General features: G+C 43.9%; 1 protein-coding gene across 1 annotated transcript in view; it reads right to left on the bottom strand.

The window, feature by feature from the left end:
* SEMA3D (semaphorin 3D) overlaps positions 1–25,409 on the bottom strand; it is a 184,828-nt gene that overhangs the window by 92,410 nt on the left and 67,009 nt on the right. Inside the window, exons 3-6 of the mRNA XM_081191628.1 lie at positions 14,110–14,270; positions 6,164–6,226; positions 3,925–4,044; positions 1,141–1,234 (exon numbers count right to left, since the gene is read on the bottom strand). Of these exons, the coding sequence (XP_081047754.1) occupies positions 1,141–1,234; positions 3,925–4,044; positions 6,164–6,226; positions 14,110–14,270 (438 nt within the window). The remainder of the gene's footprint in view (positions 1–1,140; positions 1,235–3,924; positions 4,045–6,163; positions 6,227–14,109; positions 14,271–25,409) is intronic.

The following is a 25,409-nucleotide window of genomic DNA, read 5'->3' as shown; positions in this document are numbered from 1 at the left end:
CTATTGTTCTAGGACCAATCAGACTGCTGCAATTTGGATCCTATTGTTCTAGGACCAATCAGACTGCTGCAGTTTGGATCCTATTCAACTCAGTACATAACACACATGTATCTGAGCTTTGAAGAGTTTGTAAGAGGTTTTAACTTACCAAACATGTGGCCCCTTTCTATGCTAAGGGAAGCGGGAAGCAACTTATATTTCAAAGCTCTAACAGTCTATATTCCTGCATTGTATTTTGCTGCATATTTTGTGATTTCAAATCTCTGCTAGGGCTCTCTCACCAAAGAGCAGTTGTTCCAAACCTGGATCTTAATCATCCAAGGAATTATCCTTTTAATTTTACCTAGTATTTTTCACCAAAATACTAAAAACCAATAAAAAGCTTGCTAGATCGTGCCAGTGGCTTATCTAGTCCATGACTCCCATTCCTCCTGCAGTTTCTAGCAACTGGTATTCAGAGGTATATTTCTTCATGTAGGTATTTTGGCATTTATTTATAGACAGCTTTCAAGTGTTTGCCTTATACAGTGGTGCCTCGCAAGACGAAAAGAATCCGTTCTGTGATTCTCTTCGTCTAGCGGTTTTTTCGTCTTGCAAAGCAAGCCCTTTGAAGGATTAGCGGATTAGCGCTATTAGCGGCGTTTAGCGGCTTTTAGCGGCTTATCTGCTGATCGGATCAGCTGATAAGTGGCTTAGCGGCTTAGAAAAAAGGGGGGAGAGGGAAAAAAACCCAGCAGGAACTCGCAAGACATTGTCTTCTTGCGAAGCAAGCCCATAGGAAATTTGTTTTGCGAAGCACCTCCAAAACGGAAAACTCTTTCATCTAGCGAGTTTTCCGTCTTGCGAGGCATTCGTCTTGCGGGGCACCACTGTATGCAGCTTTCAAGTGCATGCATCGTAATCCTTACGACAACCTTGGAAAGGAAGGTTGCCATTATTAGCCTAATGCTGGAGACAGAAGAGGGGGAAAGTGGACTGGGCCTTAGTGTGCCATATAACAGGTTCATTACAGGAAAGGGATCTGCATCAGGGACTTCCTGGTTCATAAGAGCCACTCAGCCAATATGCAACACCAGCTTTTAAGCTGAATGTTCTTATAATATAATGAGCAGGAAATTATTGCTTCTGCTAAACTCTTACCTGCCATGACAGATGCAAACGGCTGCTGAGGATCAAAAGGACATTTCAGTCTGCCAGACTCCAAGTTGTGAGCATCAAATCTGAATGCCACATCCTGCGTATAAAGGATATTTTCATTAGTCCAAGAGCGGTCTGATTTCTAACGTAAAAGCCCATATAGGAAAAGGCAGCAAACTGAATTATATGGCTCAGATTTTCTTTGCCGCTTTCTATAGCTGCCTAATATTGCCCTTTCATGTGCTGATTTATGTTCTTGTCTCTGAAAAGCAAAGCATTAAACTGGTGATGCCGTATATCTTACAAGTCAGCCTAGTTTGGGCAAGGGGAGAGCTGTGTCAAGCTGCGTAGCAATGGGATGCTCAGCAATAGCTCTGCTCATTCACAGTACAAGGTTTACACCCTGCTCAATGGAGCCACAGCCCGGTCACAACATCTATGTGTACTGACATGTTTATCTTCCTAAAGGCAAAGGCAGGCATAGCGTAACAGGACAACTCACAAAAAAGTTTCCCCACAACTTTGCAGCTGAACTGACAGGCTGGTCTTGTACTTTCCACCCCCTTCAACTCAACTGCCTGACTACTACTCCTGCCTCTGCAGTGAGGGAAAGTGAAGAAGGCATCCCACCAGTCACAGAAGTGAAAGGACCGCCCATTCCTCCATTTGCATCCTCTCACTTTGTGCTGGGATCCAAGGAAGGGAAGGATGGAAGGGCACCACCTCTTCCTGGGCCCATGCAAAAAACCCAGGACATTCTCTACAGCTGTCTCTGGCTGGAGAAGGTGGCAGCTGCTGCAGGAGAAGGAAAGGCAGAGTCTCTGGAGAATGGAGGTGTTGGTGCTTAGGGAGAAGACGTGACACCTGAACTCAGAGTTCGTATCTGCCGGTTCAGTTGTGAATTGAGGCTGCTCCTTTTCTTCACGACTCTCTTCACCTGAACGGTGCCAAGAGACTGCTTTGAAAGACTAACATGCTATAATGAAAGACTAACAGGGTAATGAACTCTTCAAACCTTTTACATGCAAGAAAGCCTGATTAAAAATGTGTGGGATGACTGGTGAATGATAACATAACCTTGCAAGGCCAAAACCTGAAGGGTTTTGGGTGTCCTGGAGGGCAAGGCAGTTGGTGGCAATAGCAAGATGAAACTGCCATGTTCCAAAGAAGTATACCCGTTAAGATCAGCTGCAGGGACGGAACAGCCAGGGATAGCTGCACTCTTCCTACCCACTTTGTAAGCTCCCCGGGGGCCTCTGGCTAAAACTCTAGTCTGATTCAGCAGGGTAGGTCTCACATCTGTAAGTTGTATGATAGCCAAAGGCACGGCCATCTTGCTTCCATGAAATTAGACTTGGCATCGACTGCAATGGCAGAAGGCCTAGATTTTTTTAATCTCCTTGTGCTGAACTCTCTAACCCTTCTGGAGAGAGCCTTGCATAGTTTAAAACCAGGTTGTAAGCCACCTGATCACCAGCCAGACATTTATCTTTCTACAGAATGGCCCAGGACGGCAGGTAGCTGGCAGGTCTCAAAGGCTGACCAGCAGGCATGAAAAGCTCATTAGAGGAAGGAAGAACATCTTGAGATTTTTGCTTCCACAACAGGAGATTAGAGTCTCCATTTGCAACAAATCGCAAGTGTGTTGTTTGATAATTACAAAGATTAGTATAATGGTCATCTGGCCCTTTGAAGCTACAGAATTAGATAGAAAGAACTTGGCACCACGGCACAGCTTGGCTTTTGTATAGAGGAAGCCTACACTCAGCTTTGAGGCTCTTGCAAAGATAAATTCCTTCTCTCCCACTTTCCCCCCTTTTGTTTTTGTCTCGATGGGGTGCTGACTATGTGTCTCAGAGTCATTCCCACCATCAGAGGCAGCCTTCATTTATCTATCTATTTATTTATTTACACATTAAAAGCTTTCAGAATCTGCCCTTCAGCTAAAGGTCCCGAGGCGGAGGACCGTAAACATTCAAAATAAAGCATTAGCAACATGATGCGAAAGCAGAAACAAAATGCAACACCGTTTCATTAAATGTGCAATCAATCTCTAAACAAAAACCACACAGTGGTGGAGAACTCTCAGTCCCCATGGAGGCATGATACGCCTTGCCATTCCTTTACTTAATATTATTATTGCTCAATTTCTGTAGCATCCGTGTATAATGTACTTTGGAATGCTCCTTCCATGTATCCTCTAACGAGCTCTGGGCCACATTCAGCTAAAGAGTTGTGCCAGTGGTGGCTAGTGCAATGAGCCCCCAAAGTGCAGCAAGACTCTCTCTCCCCAATGGAACAATCAACACAAGACTGGCTTCCACTCTAAGGATGGAGAGAGGTCCAGAGAGAAACATGTTTTAGCAGGGACTTGGACTGGAGTTGCCAACATCCAAATCCAGCTCTCTAGCCTGCCCATTTAAATGGGCCTAGTGTGCTTCCTTTCTCTGGCTACCATTCCCTGCTGGGGAAGGTCGCACAAGCCATCTGGGTTCAATGGGCCCGTTGCACCATTAATCACCCAGAAAAGCCAGCCTGTGCAGAATGATATTAATCACCTTGTTTGAGCGCAGAGGTTTGCTAACGTGCAATATGCACACATCAAAAATGTGAGAACATGAGTTCTTACACGACTGGCAAAAACTTAACATTGACCTATTGTTTGTATAAAGGGCTGTCAGATCATTTTTTATATGGCCATAGACTGTATTTTCAAGGGAATGATGGATGCGAGGGAAAGTTAGAGCCATTCCTTGTCATGCACCATTTGGGAGTGGATTAAATTACCTCTTTGTGTGTTCCAAGCTCTATGTAGCCACAGACCGGGTGGAAAGCTCCCGTACCGCAGACATAAACATGGGTCTTGTTGTAAGGCTGTAGGACTCTGATGAAGTTGGCACATTCTGTCTATTGTGGAAAGAAGGGCAGAAATTATTCATCATCATTAGCTATGCAATATTCCATTCCATTCCATTGCCAGGCCACTATACTGCATGATGCTGAGGAAGGTTTGAAACAACTTGGAGAAATGTCTGGCAGAAAGCCGGCAAACAGGGTTTATTGTTTTAAAACTAAACATTGCATAACACCCAGCTTTCACACCAAACCATAGTTAAGGAAGCTGAACTGTGGCTTGGCGTCTGAATTGACAAACCATGATTTGTGATTGGGGAGTATACCAGAATCACAAATCATCGTCTGAAGTGGGTTTGCAAACCGTAGTTTGAGCTAAATATAGTCTGGTGGGACATGCAAACCAATAAATCACTGCACTACTTGATGGAAGCAATGGATTTGCAGAGATGGAGCGGGAAGAGAAAGCCAACGAACAGCTCAGAACAATTGTTTGAGCACTGCACATCTAAAGGCTCAAATCATGGAACCATGGAGTGGTTCCATCTCCTCCTTGCTGAGGTCTCCACTGGCCATTTAGGGGTCCTCTCTCTCTCTCTTCCCAGTCCTCAAAACCACCCAGAAGCAAGTGGAAACTGCTGGTCTGGAGCCTTGCTCTTGCCACAGTTTGCAAGTAAGCAGGCAGAGATGTCAAGGAGGCTCTGGGGATCAACGGTGTGCCCCCCAAAAGAAGGGGTCCTCAGCAGCTGCCCAACAAAGCCTCCCATTACCCAATGGTTTGGTATGATGTCCAAACTAAGCTACTGGAGAAGAAAATGGTCTGGTTTGGACAGGTGGGGAGAAATGGAGAAATTAAGAACAGTTGTGCCCAGAGGATTGTGGGGCTTTAGCTCAGCACAGTGTGTGTTTGGCATTCAGGAGATCCATTGTTCAATTCTCATCTTCTTTATTGAAGCAACTCAGGCAAGAGCACGTTTATCTGTCTGTGACTTCTGACTGTTAGAGACCACAGCACTGGGCTTGAGGGACCAATGGTCTTCTCTTGCATAGGCCAGCAGCATGGGTTGGTTAAAAAATAATAATATTCTGCCATCAACTAATTACTGTAATATTAACGCACAAGTCTGCTTCTGTTAATATGCTGTGTTCAAGCTGTTCTCTGCACGTTCCTAGCAGAAACTGGCTTTTTCAACAGGCGTAAATGAAAATGGAGTAAATCCACATAATTTACAACTCTCACGGATTTCAAAGGGCTTATGCTGAATGATGGAAACCTACAAGCTCCATTCTGTAATGAATACTCCCCCTTCAATAGGGAGCATTGCCACAGTTCCACTTCAGTCAACGTTGTCCTTGAAGCGCCTTTATTATGCATTGTTGTGATGGATCAGAGCATCTATTATGAAATACGCATTCAAAAAAGAGAATGGAAGGAAACCCTGCCTTACCAAGGCTTGACTCTTGTGCATCAATCACCCTATATCAGTTGGCCTCACTTTTATAACATCCCATCACACTTGAACATGACTAAGGAACTAGAGCTGAGCTGAGGTTTGGGGTTCCGCCCCCCCCCTGCCTTTATCAAAAAATAATAATTGAAGGAGGCACTGGGGTAAAAGGGAGGATGAAAAAAAGAAATCATTTTGGAGTGAGGTACATATATCTATATAGATCCCAGAGGGTGATAAACAATTGGTGACCTTTTACTTGATTCCTTTTTTAGAATTATCATCTATGCCAGGCATAGGCAAACTCCAGCCCTCCAGATGTTCGGGACTACAATTCCCATCATCCCTGACCACTGGTCTTGTTAGCTAGGGATGATGGGAACTGTAGTCCCAAACATCTGGAGAGCCAGAGTTTGCCTATGCCTGATCTATGCTGCCACTTTCACCAACGGAAATACAACTGGTGACCCACTGGGTCACTCATCTTCTCGATGCGTCTCTGTTTGAAGGTCACGGCGTCAGAATGTAGGCTTGTCCCACAGGGAGTGCTGGCATTAAAGAAGGTGACTCCACCACCTTTCTCTTCCAAACAATGCCTCACATTGCATTCAGTGGGGTTTACTCCAAGGTAACTGGGGATAAGACTGCAGCAGAAACCAACAAACAGATTTTAAACAGTGCCCACACAACTGAAGGCAGTTTCCATCTGCATGTACTGTACTTACCTGTGCATCTTTTCCAGCTAGTTTGCATAAATCCACCTTGTCCTTTGTTGCTGGCCAATATATCTGCAATCAATTTAGAACAGGTGTTTTAGTATCAGAAGATTTCACAATTTATATAGGTAAGGGTTTTGGTGGTGGTGTTGTTTTGCATATCTGCATTCCTGTTCTTCCTTCAAGGAACTCAAAGAAAGGTTGGGGCAAAAAAATCATTTCCAGAACTCCCTCCTTGCAGGCACAGATCTCCATGCAGAAAGGAACTCACATTAAGCTGAGCAGATACTCTTTCCCCCAGTTTGCAACTGGCCTTGTAACTCATGCAAAGCAGCATGCAGGCTGTGACCCATTCTTCCTGTTCTTCTCAGGGTCATGTCCCACAAGGTGCTCACAACTGCAGCTGACTTCAGGACCCTCTTTTTACTTGACTATCAGGATTTATCGTGCTTCAAGCTGTACATGTTTCAGGAACCCTCAGTGAACATGAGCAGGGTTCTTCATTTTTATCCTCACAATCCCCACCCCACCCCCAACGCAGGTGAAACAAAATCTCTTGTTCGAGGCAGCACAGTGAATCTGTTCTTGAAATCTAATTCCAGTAATTTTCCATAAGCCATATTTGGAGGAAAATACAGATTACACTGACCTCACCTCTCTACCTCACTACTGAGGTGATGTTAATGATGGAAAAGCTCTTATTAAGAATTTTTTTACAATGCTCAGATCAGAAATGAGCCTTTCCAAATGTCAAAACATACAAGACCATTCTTTAGCTTGATTCTTTAAAAGGATTTAATAGCAATGCAGTGATAACTGATTATTCAGTAGGATAATGTCCATTGGTATTAGCTAATGTCCAGTATCATGGGAATCATCCATTAGCATTCTCCCAGGATGACCATGTGGAAGAACATCTAAACTGACAACTTAGAGAAACCCAATCCATGTCAAATAAACAATTAATCTACATTTTTAACAGCAATCTCACATATTGGAATCTTCTAACTGCTTTAAACCATCAACTGAAACTAGAAGCACATTAACAGTGTAATCAGAAATGGGATTCAGAGGAGGAGAAAGGCATCAAATCTACAACCACATACCGTATTTTTCACACTATAAGACGCACCTTTTTCCTCCTAAAAAGTAAGGGGAAATGTGTGTGTGTCTTATGGAGCGAATGCAAGCTGCACAGCTATTGCTGAAGCCAGCAGGGCAAGAGGGAGAGCTGCGCAGCACCTCTTGTTGTGATGCCTTCACAGTGATGCACGATGAGGGACGGTTTAGTCCCTCCTCCTTCCTCTTCAACAATATTAGATTCCTCCTCTAAAAACTAGGTGCGTCTTATGGTCGGGTGCATCTTATAGAGCGAAAAATACGGTATATTTGAAAGAGGACTCCATGTGTGTTCGGAGTGGGGAAGTCTCATAACTTCTTATTGCTCTAGCTTCAGGGTTCTGTTGTAAAGCGGCCAAGAATCATGCCTCTTAGGAGAGCTGCAGGGTTTGGATCCCAAAGATCCTAAACTGCTCCCACCCTGCCCCCAAATGCCCCATTTCAGGATTTTCTGCTTGATGGAAAAACCAGCAGCAGTAGCTTTCTGTCTGCCTTGGGCAAAGCTGGACAGAACCCCCATAACTGTTGGTGCTTTTTTCTGCCAGCAGAGATCACTGGAGAGACAAGTATGTGCAATGCCAATCTCCTCCACCCATCACCATTGGGTTTTAAGATTGCACTATGTTGTATAAGGCCAAATCCTGCAGTCACTTAGACGCAAATCCAATTAAAGTCAAAGGGCCCTATAGCTGAGTAGACATTTATAGGCTTCCAGTGTTAATTAGTGAGATTTGATTATTCTTTTAAATTCTGTGTAGGGAGCCAGGGAAAGTACCTCACGAGCATTTGACACCGTAACATTGTTTTGTACTTTTCTAAACTACTAGGTGGGACGTGGGTGGTGCTGTGGTCTAAACCACAGAGCCTAGGACTTGCTGATCAGAAGGTTCAAATCCCCGTGATGGGGTGAGCTCCCATTGCTTGGTCCCAGCTCCTGCCAACCTAGCAGTTTGAAAGAACGTCAAAGTGCAAGTAGATAAATAGGTACCGCTCCGGCGGGAAGGTAAACGGCATTTCTGTGCGCTGCTCTGGTTTTGCCAGAAGTGGCTTAGTCATGCTGGCCACATGACCCGGAAAAACTGTCTGCGGACAAACGTCGGCTCCCTCGGCCAGTAAAGCGAGATGAGCACCGCAACACCAGAGTCATCCACAACTGGACTTAATGGTCAGGGGTCCCTTTACCTTTACCTTTTAAAACTACTAGGACTTTATATAATCCCTAGTAAATTGTTTGCATGAAGAAAATTTTAGAGATTGTTCTGAAAAACGCTTCCTTGCCAGCAGCACAGCTCCGAAGAAGTTACACAATATTCTTGTTTAAAGCACAATTTCCTGTCCCCAAACAAACGTTTCTGACCCACAATGCTCCAAAGAGCAATACTTTGTGATATATCCTCTCTCTGTTTCAGGTGGGAGGCCAAAGCAGTTGATGCACGAGAGAGTTCTGGGGAAATGTCTCCTCCATTTATCTCTGTGGCCAGATGTGGCTGAGGCTCCCGGAACACACAGAGCTGAGCATTGGCAGCTGGTCAAAAGTTTGTTGCTCCTTGATAGCACACTCATTACAGCAGACGTCATGGGTGGATCCCGCAAACAGTTCCACAGCAATAATCAGAACGCCTCCTATCCTTGCTTAGCCTCCTGAGCAGTGCGGTGTCTCATGCAACTATCTCAAGATAAATATTTCAAATGCTCTTAGATTATTATTATTTTCACATGATACTTAGGAAATATCCTAACCATGCTCCACCATGTCATTGTGGTAATGTCATTAACTTTGGGGAGCAATTTTGTGGGTAAGCTAGAAGTTACACAACCCACAATACGGATAGGGGGAAACCACCTCAGGCACGGACGATATTTGTCCTTTTTAAATTGCTCTTAAAAGCACAGCATTTCAATATTGTACAATAAATGATGTTGGTTTAGACACCGGGTTGGTCAATACTTTTCCGGGCAAACCCTCTAACTGCCTCTATACGCATGCCTCTTTCCAATAGAAACAGAAGACTCTGTATAATTTAGATTTATTTGCAGGGACTTAAACAATAAAAATCCGTTTATTTGTTCAGCAGACCTAATTCCCACTTCAGATCACGGGATCCATCTTAAATATCATATGGCAGCGTTTCCAAGTCATTTAACACTCGTATCATTTGCAGGAAGGCATTTAATATTCCAATTTACTGCTTTGGTCCCCAGAGGCTACCTGTAACGGAACGTATTTTGTCAGATGACTCTGAATTCCGAGGCACACAAAGGACACGCTTGAAGCCCACACAGCTCCCCGTGTGTGCGGAGGAAAGCCTGGAGCAAGGCCGGGTGGCACCCAGCCAAGGCAAACCGCGGTCAGTCTAAACACAGCGCAGCACAAACACCACATTCTGACACTTATTTGCTACTGGGGAGTACCTTTCAAGCGCTGAAGTCTTTCAAGTGAGTTTGATATACACCAAGCCCAGCAGGAATGGTACATGTATCGTGACCAGGGGTGCAACTACAAAGAGCAATTAAAGAGGAAGGCGGACAGGCAGAGATTCCTTCGAGACCGTCATTCCAAAAGCCAGACCTATAAATCTGCCCTGGGGGACTTAAATAGGTAGGGTGGCTGCCAAAAGACCGGGGCACCCACAGATCCCATGGGGATCGCTAGGGAGCAAAGGAGCTCAGAATAGCAGTTTACCTTTTATAGTAATTAAAATATGCTGCTCCGTAGCGATAGCCCATAATGATAAGCCTGGGAGAGAAGCTTATCAGAAACAGGCAGACTCTTCTGCAAAACCGTAAACAGAACCTGCAATTTATCCCTGCGCGTCACTAACCACAGCCCAAGGAGGACCAGGGCTTGCCAAAGCTGATCGGAGGATATGCTCCTATGTTTGTTTACTTACTCGAAAAAGCGGCAAGTGTTTGTGCAGAAGGAGAAGCCGCAGGAATGAAATTAGTGTTCCTCTTCGGCAGCTTTGACATGTAATGCGGAGCATCGTTCTTACAGCATTTACTGTGCGCCAAATGTTTTGCTATAGAGGCTGTGGTTCAAATCTCACCTCTGCCATGAGCTAGAGGTTCAGCGGGTGCAGGGCTGCTTCTGAGAACATCGGCCACGCACCTTCTTTTGTGATCCAAAATATCATGCCATGACACCAATTCCCAGCCCTGCAAACACTGCACTTTGTGAAGTGGATTGAGGATTGAGGAACTATGAGCAGGATGACCTCCTGTACTGCTAGATGCTATCAGGCAGTGATGGTCAAACTTGGCCCTCCAGCAGCTGTTTTGGGACTACAATTCCCATCATCCCTGACCACTAGTCCTGTTAGCTAGGTATGATGGGAGTTGTAGTCCCAAAACAGCTGGAGGGCCAAGTTTGGCCATCACTGCTATAGGGCAAGAGAGGCCCTCAGATATTGTAGGATTCCAGCTCCCATCATCCCTGGCAAGATCTGGAGGGCCACAAAGGATGGGATAAGCTTCAGAACTGCTACTTAGGACCAGTAGCCATGATGGGTGGACCCACACCATACCCAAATGTAGTGCACATGGCTTTACCCAAAGAATCCTGGGCATTGTAGTTTGCTAAGGGTGCTGGGCATTGTGGCCCTGCTACACTTCCCAGGATTTTTTCAGGGAAGTCATATGCTTTTAATGTGTAATGAATATGTGGTGTGGATCTGCCCAATAACTGCTATGTTATTTAGTTCCAGCCTTAACTAGAGATGCTGACTTCTCTGTCTCTGCTGAGCCACAATATAGAGAAAATAATGCTGATTTACCTTACAGGATCATTGTGAAAATACGGAGAAAGTTTGTACTCTCACTTCACTCACTCTAAAAGTGCAATGCTAAGCAAGAACAAAGAGGCACATAAGCAAACTGCACTGGCTTGGATGGTCAACAGCTTCAGCCATGGGAAAACTAGGCTGCCTGTAGATTAATTTATTGGAAGTCCAGCCTTAGTGGGTGATTTAAATGTTCTTTCCCACCTCCCATCAAATAACTTAACATCCATTGTCTGGGATAGCCATCAATACATGAACCAATATGCTTTTGAATTATTATGCTTGTGGAAAAAGTAGAAATCGATGATAGAGGGACAAAAAATATATATTTTAATTACATCAAAATATAATTATAGTCTCAGTTACTGCAATGTAATATATTCAAATCAAAAGTTTTCTCACGCAAGCATCTGGTTCCCATATTGCACGGTTTCAGGCTGTTGACAGCTAAGTAAGGAGATTGCCATCACCACAGATACCCATGAGTTCAGTTTTCTGTTAGGCATTGTTGAGAAAGTTGCATCTCATCAGAGCGTTACGGCTTTTGTACGTACGGAACATTATTCAAGCTTCTAAGATTAAGGCTGCAATGATATGCATGGGAGAAAATCCTACCGCTCTCAATGGGACCTACCTCTGAGTTGACATGCATACGATTGTGCTGCAAGGCTGTGATCCTCTACACACTTAAGCCCCATTAAGTGGAATGGGATGTATCTCTCAGTCAACCTGCACAGGCCGGGGGTGTGGCAATCATTTGGGGCTGAGCTCCTCGGGGTTTAGAACAGGACCTGATGCTTATATTATGACAAATGGTATTCAGTGGACACCTAATGGTGGAGGGGGAAATCTACATGAACATTAGAGCCAGAGATGAAAAGCATCCACTGTTCACTTATTTTGAGGGAAGGGATCACCTTGAAAGGGACCAAAAAAGTAATTAATCCTCAAAGTGTGGCTCTCAATAAGATTTATTTGCCTTCTGTGACTTCATCAATTGCTGATTGGCTAGGATACTCTATGTGGTCAATCTAAGAAGCGTTGCCTTCACTCTAAATGCCTTCAGTGATGTCTGCATGTAGATAAATATGAATGTTCCTTATGTGTCCTCCTTACAGAGGGCACATGTTGTGGTGAGATCAACGTGTTGTGGGGTTGTTTGGATGGCCAAAATGCCCGATTGGTGTTCCCTCATTGCTGGGTTCAATTTGGCCAATGGGAAAGAAGGCAAACAGTTCGAGGGACCTATTTATACCCATGCACGTGTCGTAGAGCTTCCTCTTTTTGCTTGTGCATCAGAACACGCACCCACCTCCCCCTATATTTAGGGTTTTTTCAGCAATTGACCTTGCTATGCTGTCAAGTGTCGTCTGTCGTTGGGACAGGGGCACGGCAGGAATTTCCCCACTTGGCTGACTGGCTGTTGCCATTTGGGTTTCGCCTGCTGCGTAGCAAATCATCACAACTTGTAAGGTTGCGGATAGGCACTGGTTCAAGGTGGATAGGGATGCGGAGCTGTGCCGATCCCTATGTGAAGGGTATGCCATTAAAGGAATCCAAGGACTCAACTTGGTTTGGTCAACCCCTGAAAAGGGGTTGTGCCCGTCTGTGCCTGAGTCTTGGGGAGTGGACAGAGTCTGTTCCCTGGCTTTTCACCTTCCTCAGGTGTTCACCCTTGGCTGACCTATGATGGAGCTCTGGGTCAGTGCTGCCTGCAAGGGTGCAGGGAGCTAGTCGAACCAGAGCCTATGCAACCACTCACTTATCTGTAATCAAAAAAGTTGTGGCCTAAATTCTGCCAAAAACCAAAACTAAAATTTGAATTGATGTGTCTTTATTTATTGGGGAGGTCTCTGGATCTGAACACGCAACTGATTTGATCACTCTATGAAGGAGGGGGAAAACTCTAATCGATTAGGAGTATTACACTGGGGATATTTGCAAATTCTGCATGTGTGCCTGTGTGCTTGTGTATTAATTTTGTCACAAAGTGAAAAAAACATAGATTATATCACAAAATGTGTATTTAAATAGTATTTTAGCTCAATGCACGCATTTCTAACTATATCTTATTTGAAAATGTGTCTTGTGGAGGACTGCATGCAAGATACAACATCTGCACATGTATTCATCTTGCAAGACAACACTTCATGTTTGCTAATTTTTTTAAAATTTCTCAATAAAGTTTTGTTTTGTTTTTAAAAAAGTACCTTGTAAATGTAAAAGTACCTTTCACTTTGTTTTTTTAAATGAGAACTGTGTGAAATCTAAAGGATAATTATGTTCCAATCTACTCATGAATCTGGGAGGTGAGACTGAGGCCACCCTGCCTTGGAACTCACAGAAATATTATTCCACAAACACCCTTGTACAGTAAGGTACTTGTACAAACCAGGGCTTTCAATTTGGGCCAAAGGGAAGCAATGGCGCTAAGAGTATCTTTTAAATATATTCCAGCTTCTGCTATATGAAAGGTTATGCTTCAGGAGCCTTAGTTTTGATTATTGACTGTGGGAGGTTCATCATTAAAAACTTTGAGAAGACGGAGCTCTGGGAATAGACGATGCAGGAAACACTCCCAGGGTGTGAGCATGAACGCACACATGTTGGCAATGTTTCTAAATTGTTTCTGTAAAACTCTTGAGAGCCTACTGTAGAGGGTCAAACTTTTTGGCTGAAAAAAACCTGCACACAGGTCAACAGGTATAATTGGGATGAGAACTTGGGCTAAGGGAAGACTGCCTTTGCTTGGACGTGGTTGTCATAACACAAGATGGAAGAAGAGATGTTGCCATTTGCTTACATTCCAGCTAGATGGGGGGCAGAAGTCCAATCGATATTTGTCATGTTATATTACTGTACAAGAGGCCATGCGTGCTGACAAATCCAGTTTATTAAAAGCAAGCCACGTTAACAGTGGGAGGGGAAGCTATTAAATCCTTGTGATGGTGCATGACAAACAATGTTCGCTCTTTGTCCAACGAAAGCAGGAACAGAGCGGCTAAAAATGAATTTATCAGCTGAAACGAACACACATATATCCTCTTATAAACTGACCTTCTTTACATTTTTGTTTAAATCAACTAGGCTGAGCAGAAAAATGTGGTCCTTAGCGCCGAGAAGCAGCCGGCCCCTTTCCTCGTCCAGCAGCACAGTTCGGACGTCCAGCCCCTCCGCCGAGCCCAGGAATGGAACACAGCTGTTAGAACGCAGCAAGTCTGTGAGGGAACGAAGAAAACCTTTATCACCAAAAATGTATACACACGGCTCATTGGTGTCTTCTGTAAATATATGCACCCAACACGCTCTTCACTGGTTAAGATAACAGCAGCATGCAACATTTCTTGCTATAGGACAGTGGGGTGGAGGGTAGCACACCAGAGCTGTGTGCTTCTCTTCCTCTATCTGGGGCTCCTGAACTAAGTTCAAGGTGATGAACAGCCTGGTACCAGTGGGCTTGTGGAATTATCCTACCCCAATGTGAGCCCACCTGACTGCTCTGATGGGTGCAATTGGCACTGGTGTATCTGCCACATGATATTCGTTCCACATCTGTAAGAAATTAATATCAAGATATCATCAAGATATCATCAATATATCAATATTGAAATGAGGCAGGGACTTTTGTTCTACTCTTTCTAGCTCCCTCCCGCTAAGAATATTTTTGTTTAAACAAGCCTATCCAGACACGTGGAAATTACATGCTTTTAGAATTTGTTTTTTAGCTTGCAGTTGATATGAATTAGTTTTTGAATGCTTCTCAAATACCTGCTTTAACAATATTTTATTGATAATTTTAATGTTTTCTTTTATTGTAAACCCCTTTTAGGTTTCATTACCATCAATATATATATATATAATAATGTAGATTAGGATGTAGACTGTGGATTTGAGCAACCTGAGAGGGAACTCAGTGCTGCAACTACCCAGCCAACTGCATAGTTTTGGATTAATTTCCTTTCCTGAATGTTACATTCCTTGCATGAGCCATCAAATGTCCATGAGTGTAGCAAATGATGCAACTGTTTGATTCATGAAGGCAACAATTTTTAAAAACATATTGAGCAATGGTCATGTTTCAGTGAACTATACACCCGAACACCATGTACACATGTAAATCTTTTATACCTTTCCAATACAGAGATCTCCCTGGCCTTGCTCCTTATCCCAGCATTGTGTTAATCAACACAAGAACTAAGGGTTTTTTTGGTGGTAGCACCCTAGAGGGTTGTGAGAGGCCAATGAGAACTCTTTTATTCCAGTGGGCATTGCATTTCTGTAGTTCTACTTGAGATTTTTCTGGGAGCAACCTTGTTAGTTCCTTGTTTTGAGAGTTACTTGCTTTTTCTCCTTGCAACTGTATCTTATCTATTATTGTTAGTGACTGTAATGGGTTTTTATGAATGTTTGCAGCCACATCCTAAATTCATGGCAGAGTGACAGGCTATTATTTACTTTTTACAGGGTCAAACACAATCCAAACATTAACTCTTGTGCTCTGCAATAAATCTTTTGATTAATTTATTAATTAGAATTATTTTTTAAATGGACATTTACCATTTATATTTTTGAATCTATAACTGTGTATGATAATGCTGATATTGTTTGGAATGTTCTATGTGTGACTTTATATACGAGATGTCAAAAGTAAACAAAAGTAAACATCTCCTTTAAATGAAGTTGTGCTTAATGTAAGCCAACTTGAACAGTTTCTAGAGTCATGCTTCTGGGACGTGTTTTTGTTTTAATAAACAAATATACAAGCAAATTCATAAATAAGACAAACTGGGAACAAAATGCAAATGCTTTGGACAAAATGTACGTGTGCGTTAGTGTCCTCACAAGTCTTTCTCAGCCAATTTTGCCCACAACAGCAGAGAACCCCAGTACAACTGAGGACCTGTAAGAACCGGCCGTAATCCAATGCAGTCAAAGGGCCTCCTCTCATGTGTAACAAAATAAAAAAATTCCTTCCAGTAGCACCTTAGAGGCCAACTAAGTTTGTTATTGGTATGAGTTTTTGTGTGTATGCACACTTCTTCTCTCATGTGTAGTTTACCTGTCCTCTCCACAAATCATTCTGTCTCTGTCTCAAACTCTGCCCTGATCCCCCTACTTTGCCTCCAGAGCAAAGGCAGCCACAGAGCTGGGGGAAAATCCAGGGCTGACATTGGAGTGCGCACTTTTCTGCCAGAAATCTCCGTCGTAAACAGCGCCCCAGCAGAAGACCAGAAGCTGGCACTGAGGAGACAAATCTCTCAGGTCTCTGGTTTCTTGCTGGGCATAGCTGTCAACTTTGGATTTGAAAATAAGGGATCAGCAGCCTCACCTGTCCCAGAGGCAGTCTACAGGATATCTAACAATCCGGGATAGCAGCGGGAAGCAGCGGGAAACGGCGCTGAAATAAGGGGATTTCCCACACACAAAAAAGGGAAGGTTGACAGCTATTGCTACTGGGCTAACAGTTTTCTACAGAGCTCCACCGAGTCAGCTCCAACACTAGGGCCATCTATTATTATTATTATTTCCAAAACAAATAACAATACTGTTTACAAAGAAATAAAAGCCGTCAACAAATTAAAAAGAATGAATCCAATTATAAAAAACAGACCTACCTGTAATACACAGCAATACAGAGTGAAACAACTACATGAAAACATCCATATTTTAAATATATAGTAAATAAGTCCATTGGAACACCATAACAATTGAGAAAGAGTGGGAAACTCAAGTCAAGACATCGGTAAATGCTTGTCTAAGCCGTGTTACTTCCAAGAGCTGGTTGAATGCTAATAGTGATGGCACTTTTCATATTTGAGCAGGAGGATCAACTCCCCTATGAGTGCCCCCCATGGAAAAGCTTGCTTCCATCTTACTACAAGTTGATAACCATCAGGCCAGGACAAAGTCAAACAAGTTAGCTAACATTCAGTTGTCAGCCCTAAAGTGGTTGGGACCAATGACAGTAATTTACAGAGCTGGCCGGTGTGAAGGCCAGCTCAGAGTCCTGACGTTTAAAACAAATCTGGTTGTTTTGTTTTGTTTTAAGCAATGCGAAACTAATGTCGAGTTGGCAGACAGTGCAGTAGAGAGAGGAGGGACATGGTTAACAGCGCTAGGATTTCAATGCTGTTATCAGGTATAATTTGCAGCGGTTTGGTTTGAGCACAGGAAAAGATTAATGAACCTCTACAGGGTAGTGTATTTCAACAACCCCATTGCTGTTTTAGCCTCCAGTCGTTCTCCTGGGCACAGACGCTGATTCGTATCAAATCATGTCAGGCTCTGTGATGTAGACAAATGAGGATGGGAAAGAAACCAACTCATTTTCACTTACAAACTAAAACGTAATAGTTGAATCTTGGCATGGGGTGGATCGTCTGTGGGTCCAGATTTCATACTTCTCGAAATGACCCAAAGCCTACTATTTCCTTCTCATCCACAATATTTGGAATGAATGAGCAGTATACACATTATTGGAATACAGCTATTTCAGGCTTACAAGAAATGGAAGGAAATGCCTTTCAGACATGCATTCCAGAAGACTCTTGCATTGCTTTGTCTTTAGACAGACAATGCAAATGCCAAGGAATAGTGCACAGTTGAAATGAATGAGCTGAATGATGAAGGAATAATGTGCAGATCCATGTTTCCTTCTGCTCAGTACAATCATCCCAAAGACCTTTGAGCAGCACATAGCAGTTCTGCTTGGTTGTGACCTGAAGTCCACAGTCATGGCGATCATGAAAAGACAAATCAGAAAGGTGGCATGCAATATTTTGTAACCAGCCAAGTGAAGAGCGATGCCTTTGGTTTAACTTGCCATTTTGGGATATCCTCTTTCTTTGTATGTTGGATTGTTTAGCCTAGTTCCCTCAAACACCCAAATATGGTTGTGTCTCTTTTTAGAACATAGCTCTACATCCAGGATCCAAAGGATCTATAGATATGCACCAGGGCTTACCCATGTTCCTTTGAATGAATGCATCCCCCGCCCATTTGAACAGCAAAGCTCCATGTCACATCACAAACTGCTGTGGAAACTCCTTTCAGATTCCAAAGTGGTTTGTTATATGGCACCCGGTGAGGCAGAACAGCTGTTAGCACAAGCTAATATTCACTTTGGGCGCACACAGCTAGTTGTGTGCTTTGTTGTAACCCAGACAATGTTCGATGTTTCCAGACAAAACTGCAGCTCACTGAAACTTGGGTATATGTATAGATTTAAGACCCAATCATCCATTTCAAGTTTGAAGAACACATTCTCTCTCCCTCTCTCTCTCTCACACACACACACACACACACACACACACACACTTTTAAGGAAAGATGCCAAATACACCTTCACAAGATATCTGAAGCATCATCTATTGAACACAATGATTTAGTCATTTAATTTTTAGGAGACACCTGTGATTGAAACAGCTTGAAAATTTAGACAGCCCAGTACTGATTGGATTTAAAAAAAAAAACCTGGGTCAGCACAACACATTACATTTTGGGGAAATATCATGGATAGTTTTTGCCCCCTGTTACTCTGACTAATCATTCTTACTAAAAAGAAGGCAGCTTCGTGGAATCATGTTTCCTCTTAAAGTCCAATCTTTTCAGAGAATTTAGAATGAGCTCATAATGACCCAAGTTATCAGGAGATGATTAAGGTCCACTGACATCCAAGGGAAATTGTTGCCTCTTTGGGAAAGCTTGGGCCATTTGCAAAGCATGAGCACCGTCATGTAAGAAATAGAGGGGAGAGCAGAGACCCCCTCGCCTGCTTTAAACAGTCCTTGTTCTGCTGGTTTCAAACAAATAAATGTGAGCAGAACACAACTTCGTCTTGTTTCCTTGGCTGCTTGTTTCATCAGCAACCTTCAACCTCCGTAACTCCTCAAGTCAACCCCCAACATGGAGCCCAGTTGCTGTTCCTTCTCTTGCAGGGAAACTGGAATCACAGTCACAGAGGGAGGTAAAGATCTCTAGCTATGGCACATCACAGCTTTGCTTTGTTTTTAAGTATGTAACTTATAGCTATCTATTTGTTATTGGACTTAAAACCCACCTTTCCCCTCACAACAACAAGGTACGTAGCTTAGGCTGAAAGTTGGTGACAAGTTACCTCATTGAGCTTCATTACCAAGTGGGGTTTTGAAGCTGTGTCTCTCCAGTCTTAACCCAACACCTCAACTGCTGTGCCCCCACTCACACCCTGCATTCAGCAGACTTTATTTTATAATAATAATAATAATAATAATAATAATAATAATAATAATAATAATAATAATAATAATAATAAATTATTTATACCCCGCCCATCTGGCTGGGTTTCCCCAGCCACTCTGGGCGGCTTCCAACTGAATATTAAAAACAGTACAGCTTCAAACATTAAAAACTTCCCTAAAGAGGGATGCCTTCAGATGCCTTTTAAAAGTAAAATAGTTGTTTATTGCTTTGACATCTGCTGGGAGGGCGTTCCACAGGGCAGGCGCCACTACCGAGAAGGCCCTCCGCCTGGTTCCCTGTAACCTTACTTCTCGCAATGAGGGAACCGCCAGAAGGCCCTCGGTGCTGGATCTCAGTGTCCGGGCTGAACGGTGGGGGTGGAGACGCTCCTTCAGGTATACTGGACCGAGGCCATTTAGGGCTTTAAAGGTCAGCACCAACACTTTGAATTGTGCTCGGAAACGTACTGGGAGCCAATGTAGGTCTTTCAAGACCGGTGTTATATGGTCCCGGCGGCTGCCCCCAGTCACCAGTCTAGCTGCCGCATTCTGGATTAATTGCAGTTTCCGGGTCACCTTCAAAGGTAGCCCCACGTAGAGCGCGTTGTAGTAGTCCAAGCGGGAGATAACTATTGTATTTTAATACAATAGCAAGATTTAATCATAGGAAAACATGGCTCAAAGATTCCTCCCTCCTTCAACTAGTTAAATATCCCACTCTAATTTTCCTGCTTGTTTGAACAAGCCTAATTGCCATGATTTAAAGAGCTTCATCTCCATGAACATGTTCATGGAGATGAAGCTCTTTAAATCGACAGATCCTGAAGCTGAAACTCCAATACTTTGGCCACCTCATGAGAAGAGAAAACTCCCTGGAAAAGACCCTGATGCTGGGAAAGATGGAGGGCACAAGGAGAAGGGGACAACAGAGGACGAGATGGTTGGACAGTGTTCTCATAGTTACCAGCATGAGTTTGACCAACTGCAGGAGGCCGTGGAAGACAGGAGTGCCTGGAGTGCTCTGGTCCATGGGGTCACAAAGAGTCGGACATGACTAAACGACTAAACAACAACAACTGCCATGATGAAAAAGTGATGTCATTCAAGAAAGGCATTGGGACCACTATCCAAACCCTTCTCTGTGACTGTGGGATCCATGGTCAGCTTCCCTGTGGTAGGGAAAGTGGTGGTGTTGACAGACAGGGGGCTGTCATTGCTGATGAAAGCTTGTCAGTAACAGCAATGTTGCATTTTGGGCAAGGCCCTCTGTAAATAATATGAAGGTTTGATGTAGCAGAGTACACACAAGAAACAGACTCACAGGATGGTTACAAAGGGCCTATAAATTCATCTATATCCCAACATGCCCTGCTGTAATGCACACCTGTAATTATATTGCTGAAGGCCCCGGTAACTAAAATCAAAATGAGCATTTTGACCCACGAGGCTGGCAGGACCCACCTGCCCTCCACATCAGGTAAGTAAAGTAAGTAAGTTAGAGTTTTATTTATACCCCGCCCTCCCCGGTCAAGACCACACTCAGGGCGGCTAACATCAAATATCAAATACATTAAAACACAATCAAACAACTGATTAAAATACAGCTTAAAAATTAGAATCAGGATAGAATTAAATGATTGGCCACGAATTACAACCATAGGGGTTGAGAACCTCAATTATTCATCAGGGCCAGCTATTTATGTTGGTCCCACATGAGCAGATAAAAGAGCCAAAGAGGGAACTTACAGGGTCCCATAGAAGGGGGTCAAACTGGGCCCGGACCGAAGGCCAGGCGGAACAACTCCGTCTTGCAGGTGCTACAAAAAGATGTCAAGTCCTGCAGGGCCCTGGTCTCCTGCGACAGAGTGTTCCACCAGGCTGGGGCAAAGCCAAAAAGGTAGCTGGGTCTGTGAGGCTTGGCTTTTATTTCCCACAATGCCCTGGATGGAAACTATGCTGGGAAATTAAAATGGCACTGCTGCCAGTGTGCTGCTGCCATGCCAAACTGTCCAGTAAGCCTGCAAGGGGTCCATAAATGTAAGAAGGGGGCGCCAGGCCAATTTGCCAAGACCCCTGCCCACCTGGCTCCCCATCAAATCTGGGACGGACAAACAATTACTCACTGGCTAACAGAAAAAGTAATTGTTCCTGGAAGACAAAAACGAAAGAGTACAGTGGTACCTCGGGATGAGAACAGAAATTGTGCTCCAGCGGTGTGGCAGCAGCAGGAGGCCCCATTAGCTAAAGTGGTGCTTCAGGTTAAGAACAGTTTCAGGTTAAGTACGGACCTCCGGAACGAATTAAGTTCTTAACCCGAGGTATCACTGTAGTGCCAGTAACAGAGCGATTGTTTTACCACATCCATCAGAGATTCTCCACGCAAGAGGATCACAACCCTTTCACCTCCCAGCCTCTGCTGGGCCCACAATAATTAACTCTTTTGATCAGAGCTGAGCAGAACAGAGTCTGATGACCTTCCACAAAAGTGAACTTTAGACCTCTCAGAAAGGAGAGGTTTCATTAAAAATAAAAGCAGTTCTCTATACAGTCATAAAGTCCACTCTCCTGAAAGCTCTGCGGGTTGTCTCAAGTTCAAAACAGTTCCTCCTGACCATTTATGGCCAGCTCTTTAATGCTGGATATTTTTGAACAAACTCTGAGCAAAGACACAGCTGCACAAAGAAGAGGGAGCTCTTTTTCAAGTATTGTTGTTGTTGTTGTTACAGAGATGATGAAATGCTCTTCTGTGACTTCGCATTATTGGTGAAAAAGTCACAGGCCCAGTTCAGAAAACATCACACAGCCAAGTTAAATAATTAATCCTGAAACATCGCAAATGGAAATGTATCCAGCTTGAAGCATTTGTTATTACAAAGAGGACCTCGGGCCGTGGACACGCACAGGTTGCCTTGTTCCTAAGCAGCTTATCTTTCTTGTGTGACTGCCAAATAAAGCAAAGCCATCCTTGTTACTGAAGCAATTAAAAATGGAAGAGTATTTTTTTTTAAGGAAAAGGAAACTGTCCACATGAAAGGTTTCAAGTTGAGCTCCTGATCCCATGCAAACTCTTCCCAATATTTCAAAATATGAGAGATGATCTGGTTCAACATTACATCAACCTTTACCCAAGAAGGGTCAAAGTCAACATAGAAGATGAACCCCATGTGTCACAGAACCTTGGAATACAAAGAACTGAACCAGCTATGGATCCCTCTCTATGAAATTTTATTTATTTATTTATTCATTCATTCATACATACATACAAACATACATACATACATACATGCATGCATACATGCATACATGCATATATGCATACATGCATACATGCATACCCACCCTGCCCATCTGGCTGGGTTTCCCCAGCTACTCTGGGCAACTCCCAACAGATTAAAAACAGAATAAAACATCAAATATTAAAAACTTCCCTAAATAGGGCTGCCTTCAGATGTTCTCTAAAAGTCAGGGGGTGCCACCTGCAGCAAGTGTCCCAGGGGTGCCGCCTACAGTGAGTGTCCCAGGGGGGCGGGGTGGCAATGTCACCCGCACTTAGGGATGACACCCGGGGTGGACCACCCCCACCGCACCCCCTTCCTCTGCCACTGGATGGTGGGAGGGGAAGTAAAAATGACCACCAGTTTTTTACCAGGTTTCTTGGCCACAACCTAGATACACCTGGTGGGATTGCCATGCACAAGGTGACGCTACATGGCTTATGGGCTGCACTGGGGTTAGCGAATTATAAACTGAGCAGACCTTCAGCAATCAAAATGGAAATGTTGTTCCCCTAGATTTTTAATTAGTTTACCTTGTAACAGATATGCTGGCTGTGCAATCTTGCAATCAGAAGATTATTTCCTCCCTTATCAAGAAAGTAACCTGTTGAGTGAGATGCTAAGCAGGGCTGGGAAAATGTCTTAAATTCCTAGGCACCAACATCACATTGAGAAGAAAGAATCCAGAGGCAGCATCAAATTCAACAACATCCTCCGTATGTACAGCTGACAGTGAGATTCTCAGTTCCTAGCCACCTGCATGAAATATTTAGGCATTCAGTCAACCTGGTGCCTGGTTTCTTTTCCCCTTCTCAGCCTTGATTATAACAAACACAGCAGCATACCTTCCCACATATCACAGATGAAATGAGGGGCAATCTTGTACCCTTGAGTTGTAACACTCCCATTGTCACATAATGCATTGCTACTCTGGGCACATTTAGTCATTGGCTCGGCAGTTAAATAGACTGTCCACTTCTCAGGCAAGATGCCTAGAACTGCTTACAAGAGTGCAAAATGTTTAACCCCACAATAGATATCCTTCTAATAGGGGATTTCTACCAATCAGTACCTGCTTCTTGGGAGAAAAGCAATGACAAACCTAGACAGCATCTTAAAAAGCAGAGACATTACCTTGGCGACAAAGGTCCGTATAGTTAAAGCTATGGTTTTCCCAGTAGTGATGTATGGAAGTGAGAGCTGGACCATCAAGAAGGCTGATCGCCGGAGAATTGATGCTTTTGAATTATGGTGCTGGAGGAGACTCTTGAGAGTCCCATGGACTGCAAGAAGATCAGACCTATCCATTCTGAAGGAAATCAGCCCTGAGTGCTCACTGGAAGGACAGATCCTGAAGCTGAGGCTCCAATACTTTGGCCACCTCATGAGAAGAGAGGACTCCCTGGAAAAGACCCTGATGTTGGGAAAGATGGAGGGCACAAGGAGAAGGGGGTGACAGAGGACGAGATGGTTGGACAGGTCACGAAGAGTCGGACACGACTAAACGACTAAACAACAACAACGAATCAGTATCTGGAAAATGATTTTGCTGTAATAGATACACCTGGTGGGATACAGCTGCTGATGGCTGAGGATTTGTGTTCTCTCCTAAGCCTTTGGGTTTTAAAATTTACCACCACTGTTTAAGTGTGTGTGTGTGTGTGTCATTGCCAAAGCAATCAGCACTTTGGGGAGTTCTAGGAAAACATGCCGGACATTTCGCTGAAAAGTTATTTAGAAGGGAAGCTGCACTGTTTGCAAGCAAGAAAAAGGAAATCCTTTCTGCCAAAGGCAAATCAGTTTAATGATGCCAAGTGGGAATATTCCAGAGTTCTTTCTGGTTACCCACAGGGCAAGCAGCCATGTTATTCTGCCTGATGGGCAGTGGCACCTTGCGTAAACAAAAGATTCTGTCCACCTTCCTAAAGGAGGCAACATTTTTTTACCATGCATGCATGCCATAAAGTAGTCATTTTCCTGCATGATTCAGCAACTGTGCACTCAAGAATCTTGCAAGTTAGCTGTAACAAGCTAACTTAAAGTTGGGGTAATGGGAAGATCAGTCCTAGGCAGGTGTTGGTAACTGCCTGCAGCACAGCAAATAAGGAGTATTTTAATCGTAATAAGCAACCAACAGAAAGCAACCAGGTTGGGAATGGTGCAGCCACTCAATGACAGAGCTGGGTTCAAAACGCAGGACAAAAGAAAGGCAAGCATGGAGGAAGGAGACAGCAGAGGTCAAATGGTAGAATTCTGGAGCAGAGCTGGCCCACACATTACACAGAAGGAGGTGGTATTGCTGGCGCCCTTCCTGCCTCATCGCTGGGGGTCTTCCACAGGTTTGCTTCCAGCGTCAATTCCTGCACTTTTCTTAAAGATTTGGCCCACACTTGAAATGATTCAGATGTGTCTTTAGGTAATCCATCAGAGCAGACCTCTGCTAAACCTCTCTCCCCTATCTGACCCGAATGCCCAAACAGGACCACAGCAATTGCCCAAGAGCTGCTTATTATCCCATGTCAAAATGTCGCCTCAGTTGCGCTGCTATTCTCCATTTACAGCACAACTGTACATCACTGGGGATGTGAGGCTGCCACTGACCCAGATCTTTCGGTAACATCTTGTGTTTAGCATTGCTGAATCTCATGGTATCGTGTCAGAAGTTTCATTTTATAGACATTACTGGGGAGGTACAGGTCAGCGGCAGCTGAGAGTCTCCGGTTAGGCTTTTGGAAAGGAGCAAGCCCCACAGGGGTGACCACACCCACAGTTGTTCGCAGCCTCATCCTTTTTCAACTGCCTGCCTCCATCCCCCCACACACACCATGTCCTATCTCTGCTTCTGGGATTAAGCCAGATCAGC

Source organism: Podarcis bocagei (assembly GCF_964188305.1).
Source record: "Podarcis bocagei genome assembly, chromosome: 4".
NCBI classification, from domain to species: domain Eukaryota; kingdom Metazoa; phylum Chordata; class Lepidosauria; order Squamata; family Lacertidae; genus Podarcis; species Podarcis bocagei.
Note: the sequence above shows the minus strand (reverse complement) of the source record. Positions and strands in the feature narration are given on the sequence as shown.